This window comes from Cyprinodon variegatus, unplaced genomic scaffold (assembly GCF_000732505.1).
Source record: "Cyprinodon variegatus isolate N-32 unplaced genomic scaffold, C_variegatus-1.0 Scaffold154, whole genome shotgun sequence".
NCBI classification, from domain to species: Eukaryota; Metazoa; Chordata; class Actinopteri; order Cyprinodontiformes; family Cyprinodontidae; genus Cyprinodon; species Cyprinodon variegatus.
Genome location: NW_015150607.1, coordinates 453,143 through 477,035, shown reverse-complemented (window position 1 = coordinate 477,035; position 23,893 = coordinate 453,143). Strand labels below are relative to the sequence as shown.

Here is a 23,893-nt window from a genome sequence, read left to right as displayed (position 1 = left end):
ATTTTTTCTTAAATGTCTTTGATAACATTGTACTCATTACTCAAAAAAACAAAACATGTTTAAATATGTATTTATCCATTTAGAGTAAAGTATTTTTACCATGGTAGTGAGGGTAACACACCTAGAAATCTGTTCTTCCTTTAACTCATACATCCTCCTTATTAGGTTTTGTTAAATTCTGTTTTTGGGATGCTGTAAGAAGCAGCAGCAGCGACAGTTGGTCACAAGTACAAGCCTGGCAAGCAAAGGCATCACTGGCTGATTTTAAACAAAAAAATGTTGTTTAAATAATAATTTTACAAAATTAAAGCAGTTAAAACCAAAACTTTTCCATGTAAGGATTTGTGGATAGAGCATATTGATGCAAAATAACATTTTTTATCTTAAATGCAAAATGTTTATATATACTTTTACAATTTTGGTCTGGGTACTGCTCTAAGTGGGTTGCCATGTCAGCTAAAGGGATTTTTTTAGAGTCGCTATACTCCACTTTACAATTAAACGTACAAACTAATGAAGGCTGCCACCCATTGATGAAGATAAGACAGATCTATGAGCGGATTATTTTTAAATTTTGTCATTTCTCAAAGTGATTCAAAATATATTCAACTCATATTAGAAGTGGGTTTATCTCCATTGGAAAAATAAATCTTTAAATTTTTTTTTAGGATTTTACAGATTAAAACTTTAAGCCTTGTTAGGTTTAAAGAAGGCTTTATTGCAGGTAAAGCCATGTACAGATTTGCAAGCAGGGTGTTTTTGTGTCACTGATGAAAGTCGTCTGTAACTAAAGGTTCTTTATTTTTCATCTGGAGCTGCTTTTCAAATGGTCCACCATTACTGTTTAGGAAGGAAATCACATTATAACCCGTATGGATGAATTATGTATCTTCATTACAGATGATCATTCTCGAATTACCTTGAAAGCAGAGAATAACCACAGCAACTCGGATTACATCAATGCCAGCCCCATTGTAAGTATTGCTTACTTAGGTACACCTTTTATTTCAGTTTTTTTCTTGTTGCAAATTGAATATAGTATACAGATCACAAAATATTCCATAATAATAAAAAAGGGAAAGGGATTTGTCAATTATTTGGGGTTTTGCTTGCATCTCAGTTAAACCTTCATAGATTCACTACATTCACAGTCACCACAGTCTTTTGGAATACGTCTACCAGTTCTGCACCTTTTTAGCCATTTTTCTTTACCAAACAGCTTAGATTCACTTAGAGACAAAGAGAGCATCATAGGAATATCAGTCTCCAGTCTTGCTTTGGGTTTAAATTTGGACTGTTATTTTAAAACTCCTACAATATGCAACCTCTATATCTAGATTTGTAATATGTCAACTTAAATCTGCTGCCCTGTTCCTGCAGAATAAAATAATGTACAAAATAAAATTATTTTACAGCATTATACGGCCATCACCTTTTGTAACTGTATGGAAGGTGTGTTTAGGGCAATGTGTAATGTTAATTTTTATCCATATCATTTTGCATTTAAAGATGAAAAATTGGAACTTTTAAAGAAATAAAAAAAGCTTGTACTAGTACCAGAATTTTCTGAGTAAGATACGTAAAAAGAATAGAAAATCATTTTAAAATTCAATCAATATTTGTGGGAAAATTAATGTTTTCCAGCAGGAAACACAGCATGCAGACATCCTTCAACTTGTCAAATATGTTAGTCTCTAATATAAATTCCCATTAACTTACAGAGAAGCTTGTGGTTACGATGTGACAAAATGTTTTTGGAACAATATCCTGTTAATTTAGATTGTTGATCTTCTTTCATTTTTTTTTTCAAAGTTTTGTATTTTGTACAGCAAGCATCAGTGAATTCGGTTTTCTCAAATCCTTTTCACCACCAGTATCTTATTTTTCATTCTAGCACATGAAAAAGTGCAGACTTTTTTGAATTAGAAAATGCATTCCATGTAAATACAAAAGGACCCCCTCATGCTGGAAAGCATAATAACCTTTGTGTCTCTATGGGTTTTTTTTTTTTAGGTGTTTTTTGTTGTTGTTTTTAAAAAAACATTGTCAGTCGTGATTTCCCACAAGGCTACTGAGAAAGGATTCCATCAAAGAGAACAGGAAGCTATGCATTTCAAATACAGTATCAAAATCTTCTGTGTAGACCACTGGGGGACATGCACAGCTGCCCTAAAAGGCTATGACTCTTCAGAAACAAACTATAGAGACTCATTTATATGTCTTGATCATGTAGAAGCCTATCAATAGAAATTTATTTATATTTATTTCTCTCAGGGCACAACTTTCAACTTGATAGTTAGGAAAACTGTCACTAAGCTTATCAACCAGGGGACAGACGTTTGTGAAGAGTATGAACCAATTTACACAAATTATTTTCTTCTTTGCGACAGGTGTTTGGTTTTCTACCTATTCTGATTATCATTAATCAAACAGAAAATTAAGGAATAAAAAGTCAATTTATGAGATAAAACTTCCAACCTAAAAGTTGTCCAAGGCGGCTTAAGGAATGCTTAACATAATCATTCTTTAAGCCGCCTTGGAAAACTTTGGTTGTAATATTTTTGGTGTTGCAGGAATGTAAAAATGAATGGACAGTAATTGTGACACAAAGGGACCCGTCTTTGGTGTGCAAAGCTGGGATAATTACATCTGTGATTGTTGCTATTCCCTCCAGTTTACTTCATTACGTTTAGGATAAATTATTTTATTCTGGGAATCAGGGGTCAGGTAGGCAACTGGGGAATAAGGGTTTCTATGATCACAGCAAAAGCTCTTCCACAAATTATTCATGAGCACCCGGATCTACTTCATCATACGTGAGAGAAATAGTTTGAAGGAAGGTATATTAACAGAAGCTCCGTCTTGGCATTATTGCTAAACAATCTGCCAGTCGTCTGCTCAGTGATTTTGCCTGGGTCTCTCTGGATTGAGCTTAGCAGCATTTACTGCCCAACCCCTCTCTTTCACAGAAAAGCAGCTTCAAGGCATGGTGTTTAAAAGCTAAGATGTTTCTCCTGGAGCAGATGTTTCGTTTGAGCCATTTTTGTCCAAGCAATTTCACTCAAAGCCAAGGGAGCACTTCTTTGCATTCCTCTTTTGTTGCAGTCTATCTTCACACTACAACAGCACAGGGAGACACGGCTGAAATGCAGGGCCTCTTTTTCATCTTTCTGCTTTAGTATTCATGTTAGGATGCAGGCGCCACAGCTACAGCACGTCTGCATCCTTGAGATTGGCTGAAAGGAGTGGCTAGCATTTGGCATTGGCCTTTTATTTCTGTGGGGAAGAGTCCTCTTTCTTTAGATTCTTTATTTTAATTTGTCCAATGTATTTGAGGAATTTCAAGGATAAAGGGGAAGCCTAACAACACAGCTATTGCTCATGAGAAACTTAGACGTTATTTAAGTGGTTTTCTGTATTCGTTTATCATTTATCCACTGTTTTCACTTTTTCTTCCATATAAAGGTAGCTGATATTTCGTATAGGAGTGATTGTTACCGCTCCTTAATTTCCACACTTTCACATGAAATATTTCCATTTGCTTTTTAAAACAGTGTATATATATTTTTTGAAAGCAGGGTGGTACCTACAGTCTAAAACAGCCAGAGAAAACTGAGTTAATTGAATTTCCTGTGAGCATTTCAGAGCTTTAAAAATGAATCTGTGTTGTTCAAGATATCAGAAATGATCAGAGAAAAGAGTCATGGAATCAGATCTAGGATGTAACATTTATTATTTTGCTTTTAGTGGTGAGTGTAAAGCTCAAGGTAGGCAGAAAACAAAAATCGCTAAACAGACTTTTGAGGCAATTTAACATCTCCTTGACAAGTTGTACTTCAAGTTCATAAAACTTTATGGAATTCCATTATGTTTAACCAAAACTACTGCTTTATTCCAGCTTTCTTGGTAACTTCTCTAGTTTTAATAATAAATAAAGGATTAAATGTTAATCCACTTGTAGATATATAACGTATCTCAAGTCTTTTTTTTCCAACGTTATTTAAACACGTGTCATCGAGTAACTCCTTGTTAGTCTACAGTATAAACATGTACAGGGATATTTTTCTGTTGATTATTTCCTATAGTAGTTACAGAAAATCTCACACTGATTTGGGATAATACTTTCCAACGTATTATTCAATAAATCCTCTGTTCTCCTTTGATGGGCAACAAGGTCTCGCTATATATTCCCATTTTAAAATAAGATAAGAAAAATCCGGTGTAAGAAGTTAGATTAGTTACTAGTGTTGCACCAATACCAGTATCGGACAGGGCTCCGATCAGTTTATTCAACTATTGTCAACCATTCCATGTAGGCAATAAAAAGTTCTACTGGATTCACTTTGTATTAGTCTTTTTCGTGCTTCACAGAGGTAGGCTGCAGCTTGACAAAGCCATGATGGCAGTTATTTTACATAGGAAGTAGCATGCAGTTCTTTATATACACACACACACATCAATTTCAAACAGATGGTATCGTTATGGGCCGATACTACACAGCCAGGTATCGGGTATCGGTATCACAGCCAAAAATGGCATCGGTGCAACCCTATAAGTTACAAGACTTGCTGAATTTTACTTTAAGATTGGTTGCATCACACATTTTGGAGGTCCTTGCTAGTGTATGAATGCTAGTCAAGGAGGATATGCACCGAAGTTAAATGCGCGCATATCGCCCTGTTCTTTTTAACATGGGGCTTATGAGTAAGCATGAGTGGAAATGTGGATTTATTTCAATGGATTCTTGCTTGTTCATTGATCCGTATTCAAAATTTGATGAAAAACAAAAAAAGCAGAACTTTGTCTTAAAAAATTGTGTCCTCCTTTCTCAGATGGATCACGACCCTCGCAATCCAACTTACATTGCCGCCCAGGGCCCACTTGCTTCCACTGTGGCAGACTTTTGGCAGGTAAGACTTGTCTGCTCTGCCACTGTTCCACTTTTGAGCAGTTTGTTTATATTTTTTTGTTCTTTGATTAAAAAGAGCTTGATCAAACTGCAGCAGTGCACTGTTGGTTTTTATTTTCACAATCTCTAGATTAGGTTGGATCCGTGCAGTAACATAGCAACAGAAGTTAGACGGTTGAGCTCACACATTTTGACATTTGCTGTAATTCTCTGGTGGTTGCATCATATTTTTTTCAATCATACTGTCAGAATCTAAAAGGTATATTGACAGTTACTTCTTATAGTAAATATGTTGTGTAGCAGATAACTATAGCAATATGACTACAATTATATATTAACATTGAAAGACAACTTTTTTTAGGCTGTCATCTGGACAGATAAAGAACTACTGTGATAATGTACAAATTAGAATAATTTAACTACTATTAATGCCAAGCAGAGTGCTATTGCTGTACTAATCAAACCCTTCTACACCATCTAAGTCACTCTTGGAGGAGCTTATATTAAGTTGGCTCATTGGTGAAGATTCCTGTGTTACAGTTTTGTTCTCTCTGTCTGAATTAAGTCAATGTGGACCGGTTTAAGCAAGCTTGGCTGATAAAATGCATCTCCTATTGGCAAAAAGCATCCTATGTAACCCTTTTTTATTTCGCCTCAACAGTCATTAACAAATTCGAGTTAGACTAAGTAACACAACTAGAATTCATGGAGTCACCTTTTTTACTCAGTGTTGCTCTGCATTGAAATATAGACATAAATCCATGCCAACCGCCACACCCTCAATGTATATACACACAATCTAATTTGAATTTCGATCATGAGCTCCATAGCAGACACTTGAAGGTTTTTAGATTGAAAACAACTGATTTTTTAAAAAGCTTTAAAGATTTATCAACTGAAAAAACCCCTAGGCCCAAGAAGAGGAAATCACAGAGTATGATAACACCAAGTTTCACTGTGCATGATATTTTTGTTATGCTCAGTTCGGTTTTAGTCGCACCTTTAGGAATAGCAGCTAAAAGTCCTTGTTTGTTTGTTTTTTTTAAGACAACATTCTCCCACAGGGTTTGGAAAGATTTATCTCCAAGCTTAATTTCTTTACTCTTCTATAAATTTGACTCTGTCCTGCAATCTTCCTCCTTAGCCTAGACATTCGGAAAATATAGGCGATTGTTACCTCACTCTAGGAAAACTTTGTTGTAGTACTAGTTTTAGCTCATTTGAATTCTCTCCTTGTCCATAAATGTAAATACATCCTCCCATCAATTACTGCATATGGAGGCTGTCATAAAATGTGTCAAGTTGTGTTGAAGTGCGGCTTAAATGATGCACAGTTGCCAAATAGCATTCTTCTGTGTTAATAGGACAGCACTATTGTAATTAGTGGGTCCATCACCTCCATATGGTGAAGTGACTCCAGATAGCCGTGACCGGGGCGTAGCAGTGTGAGGCATAAATCCTGGCGGACCAGCTGGCCCTGCACTCTGCAGCAAAGACTAAACTCATTTCGTGTAATTATGATGGTGCTGAGTTTAACTTTGAAAAGTAGGTGCTTGGGGCTTGATGAGAGCATCAAATGTAAAGCAGTCTTGCCCTGTGCTTTGAAAAGAAAATTTAAAATACACTTTTGATCTTTGATATCACATTGTGTTGAGATTAATAAAAAAAAAAAACATATTTACTGCATTAGTTTGTGATGCAGTCATTTTAAAATGGAACAATAAAAACAGGATTTGTGTTTACCGAAACCAACTTTTAAAAAAGTGGAGATTCAAGCCATTTAACATAATTAAAACAACAAATTCTCATCGATAATTTTCAACAAACTTTCTTATATTGGTGATGGATAATTTGAAATGCTCCAACATTTATTCCCACTTATAATCACAAAAAATAACAAACAGGCTTATCACATCGGGTGCACATGACAAAAAAAACATATACTGGGCTGCTTTTTGAAAGATGTTTGCTTATTTGAAACATAAAGGTCACACATTTAAAGCCTGAACTTCAAAGATTTCAAATACAGGATTCTAAATTGCACTTAAATTTTCTTTATTGTTTATAATAGTTGGGTGTGCTGCAGGTGATCTGCAAAGATTGCTGCACAAATGTAAAGATGTGCAAACAAATTTGGTTTGAAGATGAGCAGATTGTGTGATCTACGAGCAGTTTGAAAGTGGCTGTAAAAGAAATTTCAAAGCTATGGAGCTGAAGGTAATAAAGGTAAGTATTTAAATAATAGACATTTTAATAAACCAAATAATATCTGTAGAGCACCTCATATAGGTAGCCCATCTCAAACTGCTACAAAAAAGTAAAAAAACAAAAAAGGGGTACAAAAATAAAATAAGAAATAAGTAAAGTTGAATATAAAAAAATATTAAATATTATCATATTTATACTTAAAACAATTATTCTCACTCATTTTTTGATGTGGTTTAATTGTATAAAAACAACTTTAAGGTGCATTAATTTGAACCCACCTATATGGATGTTTCTTGATATTATTCTACTGTTATTTCTAGTGGTCTAACTATGTTCACATGTGCACAGAATCTCTTTCCGTCCACTGCATAGTTTTGTATGTTTGCTTTTACATGAATTTTTAGAAGTACTAAAAAAGTCGTATGTAAAAGTTGAGTCTTGGATTTGGATAATAGCTTTGCACGGGGTAAATGGTTACATTTGCATATCCACCTATGTATTCGTGTCATTAGAATATGTCCTGCATATTGGTAAAGACCAATATGCACAAACATAAATCACTTAGCACCGTCTCTAAAGCTCTGATCTGCGTGAACAAACTCACCTGTTTCAAGATGTGCAGACCTTCTGAAAATCAGGCTCTCGGTTTGGTTTGCTCCTGACAGTTGAAGAAAGAGAGACCAGTTTGAAATACTGACCTGAGCATTTCAGAGATAACATTCTAGTCACCTTCTGACTGTCCAAGGAAGAATTACATCAGAGCATATCGAAAAATGCTAAAGGACATTTTTTGCTCTCTCCTGTTTTTGGACTGTTGGAGGAAACCAATTGTCTTGGATGACCAACTTTAACACCAACTTTTTGGCAATTTGAGCCTATGCCTTTCTCTTTCTGGTGTTCTCTAGATAAAACAGAAGGCAGCAGGGCATGTAAACAGTCATAAAAATGACTCATTGGATTAGCTCAATTTAATTGATGGCAGTTTTTCTATTCAATACATTTTCTCTAGCCGAACCAAATCCTCATTTATCTCTATGGTGTCATTTTATTGAGTCTGTTCAGCACAGTTTTTAAAAATTAATACGTACACCAAATTTGAATCTTTTTGGTTGGGTAAAATCTAATTCTGTTGACCTATATTTGTCCCTGCGTTGAATTAAGTTATGTTCAACTACCTCATAACATTTAAATAACCCAATGACAAATTAAATGGTTTTAAAAACTTAACTGGATTTATTTTAAAAGCAGCAAGAGTTATATTTAACAAACATGTATGCATATCACATGGTTAAAATGACCTCGACAAAGATACAGCTGCCTGTGATCGTACATCTTGGCCTCAAGATAGCTTATGGTTTCATCTGTGTGGACTTGGGCAACAACTAACTGCACTATCTATTTTAAATGTAGAATTTCCTGCCATGTTGCCTCGTTCTCTGGCAAAAGTGGTCAGACAATTAAAGAAAGTTCACTTAAAAGACCATCCTTGTAATCTCACAAAGCTGCCTTATAGAGAACTCAAGAATGTTAGGTTACATTGCATCATAAAATCTTCATACATATTGTGTTACATCAATTCAATATTCCTAAGTTATTCTGGAACCAATTACTTTAAAGTTTGTTGAATTTTAAGAAATTGTGTCAACTCAAAGAGGGCTTTAAATAATTTTTTGAGTGCAAGGCAAGGATGCAACGCAGTGCTTATGCATTCAGTAGAACCTCATGTTTTAGATTGCACTACGATGACGTTCAACCCCTTGACCGTCTTGCTGCAAGGCGAAAGTGCTACCAATTTCCCTACCATATAGTTTTTGTTTCCAGAAAATAATAATAACTAATAAGAAACGTGACATAGATATTATAGCTTTTTTAAATATACTAATTGGATCATATGACTTAATCTGCTTGTTTGCTTTGCTTCTCTTAATTTTTCCCAATCTAGCGCAAAATAACAAAACATTACCATCAGCTTAATTAAAATATTGGATATATCACCATTTAGTGTGAAGCAACACTCTTTACCCCATTTAAAGTAAACAGACACAAAAAACATTGCCACACTTGTGCAAATAGACCATGCAGGAGGCAAATCTTTTTGCACTCTCCAATCGAATCCACACTGGGCCCTAGGCAATGCTCTGAAAGGCTGCTTGCCTCTAATCCTCTGCTCCTCATCCCGCCATCCGTTCATCCTTAACTTTACTCCTCCATCCATCTCCTCTCTATTACCTTAGTACTGCTGGGCCTTCATGCCTGCCTCAGTTCACAATGAGAAGCCAATCTGCATGAGTTCACCAAGTTAAAGTCAGTTGCTTAATGTATAGTCCGTGGAGTTTAGAAACTCTTAATTACATTTTTTTAAAAGGTTGTAAGGTTGCTTTAGGTGGAGATGGGATGTAATTTAATTTGTTGCACTTTTATATCCAAATATGAACTAAATTGCACAAGACTAAGTTCCCAATATTCCCTCACATTATCACCTTGCCAAATCTCATCACATCTTGGCACAGTTGGCACAGTTGGCGTGTAATGTGTCCACTGGGCTGTATCGCAGAAGCTTGTGATTAGTGTATAGTCAAGGCCATTGTGTTTTTATAGCAATCATAAAACCTGCATTTCCTCCTCATTTTCCTAATGGCTGCCAGTGGGCCTCTATGTCTTTCCAAGGACGCATTAGATCTCGATAAGATGAAATGGAGCGGCAGCGCAGAAGATGTTGTGATGTCGTTCCCGACGATAGAGAGGGCGACAACACGTGCCCCCTCCCACCCCCACTTCTCCGCCCAACATTTGCCATTTGTCACATGCAGAGAGGTGACATTTATTCATACCTCCTGCACAGAGATAAAGAAATCAATTTCACTGTAATACAAGGAGGAAGTGCAATATGCTGCTCTTAGTGGCCCAGTTCAGGTGCTTATTAGTGCTGTTTGAATTTGAATATGACAAGGCTAATTGTCTACATATGTTTTGCAATGATGTTTTGTTTTTTTGTTTTTTTATATCTAGATGGTCTGGGAGAGCGGCTGTGTCGTCATTGTCATGCTGACCCCACTGTCTGAAAATGGCGTGAAGCAATGTCACCACTACTGGCCCGACGAGGGATCTGATATCTATCATATATATGAGGTATGCAGCAGCTGAAGAATAGTCCACATACCTAAAACAAAACAAAAAAATAATCATAAATGTACGATTTTCAGAGCTGTGGCTTCAAGAAATCTCTTTCTTGAGTAAAACAATAAAATTTTGTTTGTTGCAAAATACTATCCAACTTACTTGCATCAGTTTCCTGGTTATATTTTTGTCAGGACCTCATAGTGATTTGTAACCCCATGAAATTGCCAAAATCTTTGCCTGAGGTAATTGGAAAAATGCATTAGTCGAATGTTTATGTTCTTTATTTTAGTACTCTTGAGTTTTACAAAAATACCATATTGTAATACTTGTCATTTTTCTAAACTGAAACAAACATTTAAATGTCTGGACATTTTTAAAAACACTCCAAATGATTCCTTAGCGGATCTGGAAACCAGAGGAAAAACTTGTATGATGCTGGTGAAAAGCAGAAGCTTTGACCAGTTTTCACTGAAAGTTGAATCTAGTTTCTAAAGCTTACCGGTTCTATTCATAAAATGAGAATATTATCCAAACATTGATGTATCTCAGTAGGTAAATTTAAAAATATATACTGCATATAACACTGTTTCATTGCATATGGATTAATGTAGGTTAAGATTATTTCTGAGAAATTAGAATCTTATGTTGAAATTTACCCAAGGTTTCTTGGGGAGGACTTGATGCTAAAACACCAAGAGGTTATTTTTACTGAAAGTAAATGTTTGTTTGGGGTAAATAAAACTGTGTAATTTAAACTTCCAACTGCCAGAGCCCCAATGAAAGACATGCAGTGTAGAGACTTCATAACAAAGAACATTTTATAACTACATAGCATTGCAGTTATATAAGGGGATATTAAAAGTGCTCAAAATATCCAGAGTTGTGAAGAAGTGCAAAAGATGTAATGACCACAACACAGAACCAATTGGCACACCATAATGAAGTAAACCTAATGAAGAGCTTAACTTAGACTTTGACAACATTTATTGTCAATAAACTTTGGATACCAATTTCGTATTGTGACATTTCCATTTCTTAAAGTGCAGCGGTGATCAAATGTACTGTAAACAGTGTGGGAGAAGAAACATGGAGCAAAAAAAATGCATTGATATGGAAGTTCAGAGCATTATATATATATATATATATACATATATATATATATATACATATACATATACATATACATATGCAGTGTTTTAGTTTGGTGTTGTCAGTGTGATGCAGAGTCTGTGACATGGTTTAGAGTTTTCTCAACATTTCAGCTGTCCGATAGCCGTGGGGAAGAAGCTGTTTCGGAATCTGCTTGACCTTTAATTTTAGACATGGAGAAAGTCATTGTAAAATATATATATCCTGAAACACGTGTCTACCTATCAAGCCAGATCTGCTAGTGCAATACCCTATCATTTTCCACTTTCACCAGAACATTATTAGGCTCCAATCTGAGCTTTTTCAGTTATATCTGTATGGAATCCTTAATGATATGAATTGATAAAGCTCCTTTTAATAAAGCTGTTAGCTGCTAAGCTATCATCTTGAGAATCTTGGTGACAAATAGTTATTCACAGACACTTCTATAGCTTCCCAGGAAATAATATTCCAGTTTAGGCAGCATTTATATTGAGCTAAACGGGGACTTGAAACTGACCCCAGTGATGCATTATCCATCCATCCATCCATTTTCTGACACGCTTTATGCCAAATGGGGTCGCGAGGGGTGCTGGTTATCTCCAGCTGTCTACGGGTGAGAGGCGGGGTACACCCTGGACAGCTCGCCAGTCCATCCCAGGCAATGCATTATCTATAGGAAATATAGAGGGAAAATGACCATCTTAAAAAATCTTTAAACAAGGTTGCAGGGAAAATGTCTCAATGGGGAACATACTTTATCTGGGTCAACTAGTCTGGAACCTGGTTGATGTAAAATAACAGCCAATCTGGAACAGGGAGCTGACGGAGAGATATTACTTCTGATATGAGTGACTTTTCCAAAAAAAATGTGGTTGACGATGGAGAACTAATGGCACCATTTTCTTTTTTTAACTGCATTTTTTTCTACCTCTTATAGTTTTCCATTAAAAAGCTTTACTATAGCACTCTTTTTCACAGACAGCTTCTTTAGCAATGACTTATTGTAGCTTAAACCCCCCTTGACCGGTGACATAATTGTACAGACCATAGCATGGCCATTACATATAACTGTATCAAAACAAATTTCATTTTGGCTTTTTTTGTTTCTTTAATGAATGTGATAATACGTGATGTTTGCTTTAATCATCAGAAAAAAAATTATAGGAATAATTGCCTGAAATACATAATTTTTCTTTTGTCTGTATAATTAGTTTCACTTTTTAAAAATATAAGTATACCATAAATACATTATTATTTTTTAATTCTAAGGCAGCACAAAACAGTTTTTATTTAGACAACGTATGCCATTGTTCATTTCTTGTCTCAAAATATAAACTGATTAAGAATAAAAACTTTAAAATAGCTGTATAATTAAGGATAAATGAAATTATGAAGAGGTGTTGCTCCACAAAATTATATGTATGAAAGTTATGAATTTGCAGTTTTAACAGGAAACAAGCACAGCCTAAAGTTTTTCTTTCAGTCAGCACTGAAGCATGCATATTCAAAGTGAGATAATTATTCTCACATTCTTTGTTTTCTGGCTTAGTTACGTCTCATTTTGTCACAAAATGACTCTAATTTAGTTGCCAAAGGAACACAGCCTTTGAGTGCAGCAGGATGCCCTTAATTGTGCAACATTTCTTCAAATGTTTTATAAGCAAAACAAATAAAATTCCTTCAAAATATTATGAGTCAGTATTTAGTATTCAGCATTGACTTTTTCTAGCAAGAGCAGACTTGTTTAATTTTGCTCTTTAGCCCTTGTTAAGGTTTAAGATAACTATAATTTTCCTAATTTGGGCAGATATGTGAGATATTTATTCCTCTCTGTGTTCTCCTGTGTTTTCCTGTGGCAACATCTAGGTCAATTTAGTGTCTGAGCATATCTGGTGTGAGGATTTCCTGGTCAGGAGTTTCTACCTGAAAAACCTGCAGACCAACGAGACGCGCACAGTCACCCAGTTCCACTTCCTGTCTTGGATGGACCGCGGCATCCCAAGCTCAGCCCGGACCCTATTAGACTTCCGCAGGTAGAGAGAAGATCCTACGGCTTAACCTAGAAAGATTTCTGACAGTTTTCACAACTGACCTTCCATCCCTCGCTTGTTTTTTAATTACTTTCCCTTATCCTGCCTCTCTGCTCCTTTATTTTTTATTTTTGCTCCTGCTGCCTTGTTTTCGGTCCTGTAGAGAGTGTTTTTTTGTTTGTTTTTTTTTCTGAATAGGATCCCGTTTCTGTCCCATCCCTTCATCCCAGGCCGATCTCCCTCACCTCTCTCCAGCACATGCGATGCAGCAAATTAAGGGCCCCGCACTGCCTGGCTTGGCTTGGGACAAAAAGAAAGAAAGAATAATAAAATACCTAATTCAAACGCCCAATTAAATGAGATCTGTCTCACCAAAACACAGGAGACGGGGCGGAAAGCTAGTGACTAAATAACCTCACTCTGTTCTCCATATAATGTATACTGGCAGAAGACCAGGAGTATTCCTCTGGGAAAAACCAGGAGGGATAGGCAAAGCCCTCCAAATGAGAATAGATGCATCTGATTTGTGGATGGAAGTCTGCCCCTTAGTAATGAGTCCGCTGAAAGATTGCATGGTGTTACCACACTTTTCTAAGCTGGTTTGTGCTATTTTTCCAAATTAATTTCAGTTATGTGTTTATTAATCATTCCGGTGTGAACTGCCTAAATTACCTGCCCATTGTTTGCTGTGCTGAGATTCAGTTTGTTTTGACTAAGCTTCGCAAATGTCACTGTAGGTTATTTAAAGCTCTTCGATCCATACCAGGCACTCAACACTCTCAGTGTTTGTGGTTTTTTGGCCTTCTTGGTTTTTTTGCGGTGGCCAGTGTCATTTTTGTGATGTTGCAGCTAGTAATATGAGCCCAGTTGCATAGTCACAAAAGTGATCATTGGAAACTGTGTCTCCTCAGCCAGGCCTGTGCACACTGTCTCTCTTTCACTCCTGACTCTCTTTTTCCCATCCCCTCCTCTTACTTGCTCTGCTCTATGGCTTGCATGGGAACTCCAGCTATTTTTATACAATGTCTTACTAGGTTGTGTTAAATATTAATTTGCAAATCAAAGTATCCAAAAGGGTTAGTGACAAACTTTGGAGGTTTAAAAAGTTTAATTAAAAACAAAGTAATGCACACTACATCTGGGATCTTAAAAAAAAAAAAAACACAGCATTTACATTGCAGGTTTCCATTCCAATTTTTTATCTACAGTCCATATATTTGTAAATGTTTCTGCAAAGCTAAAGACTACAAAAGAGTTGGATTAAGGTCAGGATCAGTGTTACAGCATTGAAACAAGTCTTAAACAAATATTTTTAATTTATTGCATATTGAATTTTCTATCTTTTTGAACAATTAACAGCTGCCAACGTAATAAAACATGCCGCTGTAATATTAATCAGTACAATATCTATAATGATATTCATGAAATGGGTTGTTTTGATTATGATGCACATTTGCTCAAAAAGAAAGTGAGAAAAGAAGCATAACTTTGTCAGTGACTATTTTACATATTTATTGCTAATTAGGGTAGAAATTTGAGTATAATGTTCAGGATTAAAATAGAAATCACATTTTATTTCTGTTAAGTAAATGATTTAAAAGATTTACTGATTTAATTAATAATTCAATAGATATATAAAATAGAGAGATTATATTGAATATATTTACCACTTATTCAAAGGGTATTATACAGAATATGAGGTTGGTTTGCACTTTTTCTAGCTACTTAATTAGCTTTATAATACTCCTCTAGCAAGCCTCAAGTAGGATATTTTACAAATAGCAGTCATAACTTCTCACAGTTTATAATAAAATGTTATCACTTCTGCTAATAGAACAAACAGCCTTTGCTCATTAGCAGCAATAAGCATCTAAATAGCTATCTTGCAATAGCTTGTCCAGCTTTTAAGCTTCCAATGCTTCCCCGATTACTGGAGGGATGCTAATTGAAATATTATTTCCAATAGTGAATTTAAAGTAAACATTTTTTTTTTACCAACAGGTCTAATTCTCTTGCTACATCAACAAGAATTAAACTACAAGCAAGCAAGCTGTTATGAATACAGGTGCTAATCAACAAGTTTATAGAAGTCGTCAGGCTCTTCATAACCCCAAAGTTAACTAATTAATCCTGTGTGATGAAGAGATGAACCTGCAGGTTTTTATTTTACCAGTTAGATTACTCTTAATTTGGGTTAGCACAAATGAGATTGAGCATGTTTGTAAAATAAACAGCTTACTACAGGTTGACTGGCATTAATAAGGCTAATTGACCTGTTAATTTTAACCTGTTAGACCTCATTAGCTACAGTATTTTAACACCTGTGTAATCCTAAAATGCAAAAGATTGTTCATCGTACATACAGACATGCCAACTCTTGTCAAACCAACACTTAGCATATTTGTAAAATTAACAGCCAGCCTACCCATTGTCCTCCCCCTGTCTAACCAAGGTGAACAGTTCATGTAGCTTCCCCTCTTTAAGTCGTCATACGCAGCTGACTGACATTTTAAAGCAATTAGTCAAAAAGCATACTGCACTATGCTTCAAACAGTCACAAAGAAAATGAATCCCTGGATTCAGATTTTCAGTTTAAAACATATGTTATGTTGTGGTTATTTAACTTTTAAAAACTGTTCTTACGGTACATCAAACTAATGTCAGTGCATGGTGAATGATCCATATTTGAGCAAATGTATAGTTTGGTTTTTTTGTTGCGAAAATTCCAATATATATTTAAATTATGAACATGATTTTAAATAAAAAAAAAAGCATTTTTTACATTTTTCTATAGAAAAGTGAAAGAAAGCAAAGTGGCGCTGGAGGGAGGCCTTGATGTAGTCAGTTTCCATGGCAGCAACGGGTGTGAAAAGGCTTGTTGGCCTTCACCATTGCCCATGGTGTAAAACATTTATAATTGGCTGAGGTTAACGCGTTGGCGGACCGCAATCACAACATCACACTACCAAGTCCATCACCCACACGTCAGAGAGAGATTCATTGTTACCTAACGGATGACGGATTTAGTTACTGACTGACTGACATGAGGAGGAATCTCAGATTTATGTTTGCTGCTTTGATTTATTGATCAGTTTTTTTATCCAGCTCACAGTGCAGAAATCTCTTGTGAGTCACATTTGCTGTGATTATTGCTATTTCAGTGCCCTAAATTTGATATTCTGCCACCTATCTTGAAGTAAAATGGCTTTTCTCTTTTGCTTTATTCCAGAAAGGTTAACAAGTGCTACCGTGGCCGATCTTGCCCGATAATTGTTCACTGCAGGCAAGTACATGTGTGTGCGTTACAGTTGTATTTTTAATATTTAATCTGGGTCCACTGCTGTTTATTCTACGCCCTGCTTCTTCTGTAAATAATGTTTTTTTTTTAAAGAGAGACTTTTCCATTTCCCATCTGGTTGAGCTGGTTAACCAGCTTTGATTGGCTTGTATTAAACACCCAAGTATGTGTCAGACCACTTTTGATAGTCACATCCTGTTAAGTCATGCATGGGGCCAGTAAGCCTGCTCTCTCCCTCTCTAAGGAGTGGAGCGTCTAGCACTGGATTAATGAAGCAGTGGCGCTCAGGCAGCTCTCCTGTTTTATTGGCCTTGCCTTTATTAGAGAGATGTCCACGCCTTGTTTGCAATTAACATGCAGAGCTGCTGAATGGCCGGCGGGCACAAAGGGAGGCTTTTCATGGGGCTATCTCTGGAGTAATGGAAAAGCAAGGCTCTCCAAAAGCTGTTCTCGAACTGCCCCTGGCCTCTCAACCTCTCCTCTGCTCCTGAGGTGCATGCATTTAAAAGCTTTTGTCCCCAGCGTGCCTTAGAAAACCATTCCTTCTCGCTCTCTCTTTCTCCCTCTCTCTCTCTCTCTCTCTCACTCTCCGACAGCCTCTCTTAAGACCACACATGCATTCATGTGCAAAGGTTTAACGTAATTACATTTATTGGAAATACTTCGATCGCTTTGAGTATTTCTCATAAGGAAAGGATTTACATTCATTTTATTTTTTTTCGGCTTCACATCTAAAATCATGTTTTATGCAAATAAGGAAGTGTTCATCTGGATGCACGCACTCATTTGTGTTTAAATATACTCAAAAGTCTCACAGCAGATGCCAATGTAAATGAGCAATTTGTTTCATCGTAAGTAAAACACTCTGAGATTAAAGCACCTTGCGCCGCAACCTTAATAGTCTATGCCTCTCTGTTTGTGACTCTGCAGTGACGGAGCTGGCAGGAGTGGGACCTACATGCTGATTGACATGGTCCTCAATAGGATGGCTAAAGGTAACGATCAATGGCTCCCCTTTTCTGTCCCCCCCTCTCTCTTGGTTTGAAACCCTTGGCAACGGCAAAGCCTCTCATTCTCTTCGGAGGGTCTTGGGGATGCATTAGAGGGTGACTTTCCTGAGGCCTGGAGAGGCAGCCGAGACAGGGGGGGTTTCTCTGGGAGTGGGGAGATCAGAACAAAGAGGGAAGACGGGGAAGGGAAATGAAAAAGAAACCTCCACCCACATTCGTAATTATCTATTTAAGCAACCTTCACACTGTATTGACCTGCAACGGCAGCTGCAACATGAATTTAGATAGCACATGCATGGAAATGAAATGTTTAAGGGGAAAATTCATATATAGTTTTTAAATTGCTGTGTGCTCTACTGGTTCAAATCAATATTTAATAATTAATGTAAGATTGTTGATTTTCTTATTGATTTTTCTTAAAAGATTGGTGTTCACAATTTTATTTTGCAATTCATGCAATTGTGTTTCTAACTTTGAACATAGTTAGCATTGATGGAAATATTCAAGGTGTGTTATTAGTGTTGAGTTATGCATCTTTGAATTGGGTTATCTCCTATAGCAGGGTTCCTCAATTATGGGCCTCAAGGTCTGGTGTCCTGTACCTTTAAGATTTTTCTCTGCTTCAGCACACCTGAGTCAAATAATCAGGTCATTAATAGGACTTGGCAAATTTGACTTTGTTCTGGCTACTTAATTCAGGTATGAAAGATGAGACACATCCAAAAGGTCCAAAAACACCAAGCTCCATCGTAGGGCTTTGCAAACGTATTTAGCAATCAGAACATTTAAGGTGTTTTATTGGTATTTTATGTGATGAGCCAACACAACTAAGTCTGTATTTGTATTTTTGATTTGATTCTAGTAAGAGTTAGGGGGTGTTTGTGGGTATGTCTATATCACATTTCTCTACTTTTAGCTGATTATTTTTATAAACAAGCTCTTGCTCAGTCAGATTGCATGGAAGGCATCAGCGTGAACAGTAATTTTCCATTATACTTTGACTAGGACAGATGAATATGCTTTTATCTAAACCAGGCCCTTTTAACTCTAAATGTATGTGTAAGGTTTATGACGTGCTAGAGGTTTAGCATCCAAGACTGCCCTGTTTTTAGCCCCATCGACCTGCCTATGAACTATGACAAGTCCCTCTCGAGTGTGGGCTTGATCCTTTGGAAGCATCAAAGATTTTTCCTAAAAGGTCCAAATCTTGTTTCATCCTACCACTATTTTACCATGTGTGCCCATGTGTGGCTTTCATTAAACACTGGCTTTTGTCTGATCCCTGTTCCATTAACACCAGATTTATGACACATACAATTAAAAGTTGCCCTGATTCTGAGCACATTATCCCACATTATGGTTGTGTAGGTCTGCTACACCCCCAGAATAGAAAGCCTTTAGGTCTTGGTAGGTTTAAAGTTTACAGTATTTTTTTGCCAATGCTGATTTAATGAGCAATTCCTTGAATGCTGTAATATTATTATTTCACTGTACCTCTTCAGCCACATGTATATATATATATATATATATATATATATATATATATATATATATATATATATATATATATATATATATATATATATATATATAGTGTTCTTGAACTTTTTAGATCTTGTAGAGTTACAACTACAAAAATCATGTTTTACAGAGATGTAATGAAAAACATTTATAACTGGTTTTCCTAAAAAAAAATCTTGGAATCAGTAGCTGAAGAAATAGCAGAGTAGTTGTGGTCAGCTTATTCTGCATGAATAAACTGTTTAATTTGTCTTCTAAGTTCTGTTGAGAAATTCAAGTTATAAGCATCCATTGTTTCCAAAGACATTGTCCTCCATGGCTTAGTCTGCTCTTTGCCCCCTGATCTTTGCCCTTTACCCCTTAACCCTCTAGAGATCCAGCCCAGTCAGAACAGGTTAAAAGGAGGCCTTGCTATGCTGTCTGTTAAACAGTAATAAGATTCAGCCTTCCTGGTGCAATTCAAGTACCTCAGTGACAAATGTGCCGTTGCCTGTGGTGATAGGAGCTGTCTCGCTGCCCTCTTTCAACCTTTTGTTTTCTGCATCTGGTATGAAATGCATGAAATGTAGATAAGCTGGCTCTCGAAAAAACCTTTCTTTCTTTCCCCCCCTTTGGCCGGAGAGCCTTCTCTTCAATGTAACTTTGGATTCCAGCTCATCTGAGACATAAAAGTCTTTTCAGAGCGCTGTAGTACCTCTGAGTGCATTAAGCCCCGCTTCTTTTCTCTTTTTCTCTCACATAGAGGCATAAATTCATTCTCTCTGATGTTGTTTTCTTCCTTTTGCTGCCTCACTTTCAAGAGCATCTTTGCACTTAAGATGCATTTTCTACCTCTCTCTTATTTTCAAATTAGCTCTGGCTTGCTTTCAACCCATAAGTTTTGGCAACAGTAAGATATTCCCATGCAAACATAACAGTCTGCAGGGAAGTTGATTACAGGTGAAGCAACTGTTGCACAGGTTAGTCTTCAAAATGACTTTGCTGCTGCGAATTGTTTTAATTAGCATGTTGGATATCCTATTTGAATTATCAGATTGAAGCTGGGGAGTAGTGTATATTTCCCAGTCACCAAAAAATGTATACATCCTATTGCATATTTTGTCAAGAAACAGTCCATGGCTTCTGTCCAAGTTTTTTTTTTTTTTTCCAGGGATGAATGTAATAATTTTCAATCGCTGCGCTGTTCCAAAGGGAGCGCAGCGAAGTATAAAGAGAGATTGACAGATGTGAGCAGGATTACTGCGCTGCTTTGAACTCAGTCCAATTCTCACTCTGTTGCAGGTGCTAAAGAGATTGATATTGCCGCTACCCTGGAGCACTTGAGAGACCAGAGAGCTGGCATGGTCCAGACAAAGGTAAGGTTCCCCAGCTTGAGTTGGAGGAGTGGGAGGAAGGAGGGGGAGGGAATATGGGGAGGGGGATGGGGTTTGAGGCGTTTCAGAGGGATGATTGTCTGCTTCATCCATGCAGGATCAGAGGAAATGATGATGCTCTACTTGATAACTGCTTTCAGGATTACAGAATATTGCTTGGAGGACAGAAACATCAGATTTTTTAAAGGGATCAAAGAAAATTAACCCAAAACTTGAGAGAAATATCATTTGCACAGTTATACGATTTAAATACATTTAATTTGTTTGTAGAAATAGATTGCTGAAATTCGCAGTTATGTCTTTAGAATGTAAATACTTTGATGGGGAAATACTTTGATAAATCATTGACCAATCTTTTATGAAAACATTTAATAAGAGATTTTAGATGCCCAAATGGTTTACATACAGTGCATTTTCTGACAAGAATTGTCAACAAAAGCATCCAAAGGGCTTTTAGGCTTTTCTGGAAGAGTCAGGAATCTTATTTTTCTGGTCTGGATAAGAATGTGAAAGGAAATCAGATTATGAAAAAATATCTGCATTTCAAGACATTAGATCCCATGTTTAATCCATTAACCTGCTCACCCATTAGTTTTTTCCATCCATCCCTCCTTTTAACTATTCTACCATAATCCTTCTATACCTTAAGTGTAAGAAATGTCATAGAGATGTGTATGAATGCTAATTTAATCCATAAATAAATTAAACACAGAAAATCAAAACATATTGAAAATAATTGAAAATAAATGTCACTTTTTATACTTTACATAATTTAGGTAGTTTTACTTAAATATGTTGTATATTTTTGTTCCAGTCTTGCCATAAAATGAACCGACAAAGAAAATGACTCCCTATACAGACATTTGTTCTCACAGTTTACATCATAACAGTCATTTTTCCTCATTCTCAATGCAAACACAAAGACTTTCCCCTTTTGTTTTGCTCTTTCAGTTTGAGAGGATAATAATAATAAAAATGACGCTGCAGTGGGTGATAATATTTATGCAAGCTGCTTCCTAACACACTGCACTGTTCCTCAACGGTCTATTAATGCTGCTTTCAGAGCTGCGCTCTGCTCTGTTCTTTGCAGGGAAAAGCTTTTTCAAAGACTCCCATTTTCTTTTCTGACAGTACTGAGTAGAATTACAGTGGAAAATGCTTGCTTCTACTTTGCTTCCTCATTCTGACTCTAAACAAAAATGTGATTATAATGAAATAAAACATGTAGAGTCAACTTAATTTTCTGCTTAAACCATAGTTAAGGTTTTTTGCTTTTTTTTTTATGTTTATTGATTATATTTATTAGTTTATTAAAAGTCATATTGAGATTAATATATATATTTTTAGCAGAATCTTAACAAAAGCTTTGAAAGAAACAGATTTGTAACTAATATAAAACATATTCAGCAGTATATAAAAGGTGACTCTATCCAATGTCATTAAAAAGTCCATTCGAAATAAAACAACAATAGTGAGTGGGTAAAACACTGTTTCCTTACTTGGAGTAAAAAGTTCTAAAAAGTAAACATGTTAGTTTTAACTTTCATAAGGCTTATTTTTATGCTGCTGTATACATGCCTTATCAGCATGGGAGTCTTTCAGAAAGTATGTTTAAATTGACATAAGTGTTCAAATGGAATACAAATACGTAATTTATTATGATCAATTACAACTAAATAGTGATAAAACTGTATTGTAATATAAAGGGGTGGTTTCTGATCCTTATTTGATCAGCGTCCATCTACAGTACACATTTGTTCCAGTCATCTCATTCTGATGTGGGCAAACTGACCTGACTGCAAGCATGTGTATAGAAAAAACTCGGAGTGATTCTTTTCCTCCCACTCTCTAATTCTGTAATGCAGGACCAGCAACCATATGAGATGAAGAACCTTTAGATTTATAATGAAAAGCAACAATTGTAGTTGCAGTATTAATATTAGTTTTAAAAGAAATGTCCAGATTATCGATGATGCCTAAATACTTTAAGTACTGTGTTTCATGGACTACAGAGCACACAACACGATGAGCCATGCCCACTAGGTTGATGGGAAAAAAATGAAATGTACATAAATAATGCTACTTTCACGCCGCAAGCAGCAGAGGCAGCAGAAGCAGCTAGTTTACATGCAAAGTCAATGGATGACACGCAGCAAAAGGTCCCACAGCGTGTTTGGAGCAGCAGTAGCAGCGCGTCATGAGCTTCTGAGCATCTGACGTGTGTGACGCCCTTCAGAAGCAGCAGCTGCTGGAGTTGGAAAAAAATGAACTTTTGCTGCTCAAAGTGCCACATCAACCAATCAGAGAAGCTGATCTGGGAGACAGACACAGCTAGGCTGATGTAGAGTTTATTAACGTTGAAATTAACTTAAAATGTCAAAACCTGCCGGCAAAATATGTTTGCTTTTATTATTCTGGTGCTACGCCTTCCAGCCGCCACGAACAGTAGCTGAAAACCGCTAAGAGGCGAGCGCGAGGGGTGCTGGTGCCTATCTCCAGCTGTCTACGGGCGAGAGGCGGGGTACGCCCTGGACAGGTTGCCAGTCCATCGCAGGGCAACACAGAGACAAACAGGACAAACAACCATTCACTCAAACACTCACACCTAAGGAGAATTTAGAGAAGCCAATTAACCTAAAAGTCATGTTTTTGGACTGTGGGAGTACCCGGAGAGAACCCACGCATGCTCAGGGAGAACATGCAAATCTAACAGGAATCAAACCCGCAACCTTCTTGTTGCAAGGCAGCAGTGCTACCCACTGCCTCACCCGACCAAAAAAAACCCCCAAAAAATGCTTGAATCGAAGGAAACCAGAGTTTCGCTCATTTTTTTCTGAAAACGCTTCAGCACCTCTTCAGGGGTCAAAGTCATTTCTGGCGTCTAGAACTAGACAAATCTTTATTTACATTGCTTACATACCATGGAGTCCCATCCTCTTAACTCTATTCCAATACAGATGTTAATCTGTGACCCTTTCCTGGTTCTGCTGGGTTCTTTGCTGTGTTATTTATTTGGAATGAGTTTTGGGACAGAGTTGTAGATGCTTGAGAGCTGAAACCAAAATGGCTTTTAACAAAGAAGGCTCCCTTCATTCCTCTTTCAAACCATATCTTCTCTCAGCTTTGGACATTTGGACATTTTGGTCACCAAAGGTGTGTCCTTTGTTCTTGAGGTCTTGAAGTGTACATTTGAATTTTGTCCAGAGCTGTTAGCTCTTCTGTGCTGCTCCATGTGTTTCTTTTATTATTGTGTGAGTGATTGCCACTAACCAGATGACTGAAAATTTGAACAA

General features: G+C 36.6%; 1 protein-coding gene across 2 annotated transcripts in view; it reads left to right on the top strand.

The window, feature by feature from the left end:
• The window catches only part of ptprn2 (protein tyrosine phosphatase, receptor type N2), a 195,764-nt gene that overhangs the window by 168,453 nt on the left and 3,418 nt on the right, over nucleotides 1-23,893 (top strand). For both annotated transcript variants that reach the window (XM_015377467.1, XM_015377466.1), the window contains 7 exons: nucleotides 901-974; nucleotides 4,833-4,910; nucleotides 10,127-10,246; nucleotides 13,235-13,401; nucleotides 16,628-16,681; nucleotides 17,627-17,691; nucleotides 20,509-20,582. In XM_015377467.1, coding sequence (XP_015232953.1) covers nucleotides 901-974; nucleotides 4,833-4,910; nucleotides 10,127-10,246; nucleotides 13,235-13,401; nucleotides 16,628-16,681; nucleotides 17,627-17,691; nucleotides 20,509-20,582 — 632 coding nt within the window. The remainder of the gene's footprint in view (nucleotides 1-900; nucleotides 975-4,832; nucleotides 4,911-10,126; nucleotides 10,247-13,234; nucleotides 13,402-16,627; nucleotides 16,682-17,626; nucleotides 17,692-20,508; nucleotides 20,583-23,893) is intronic.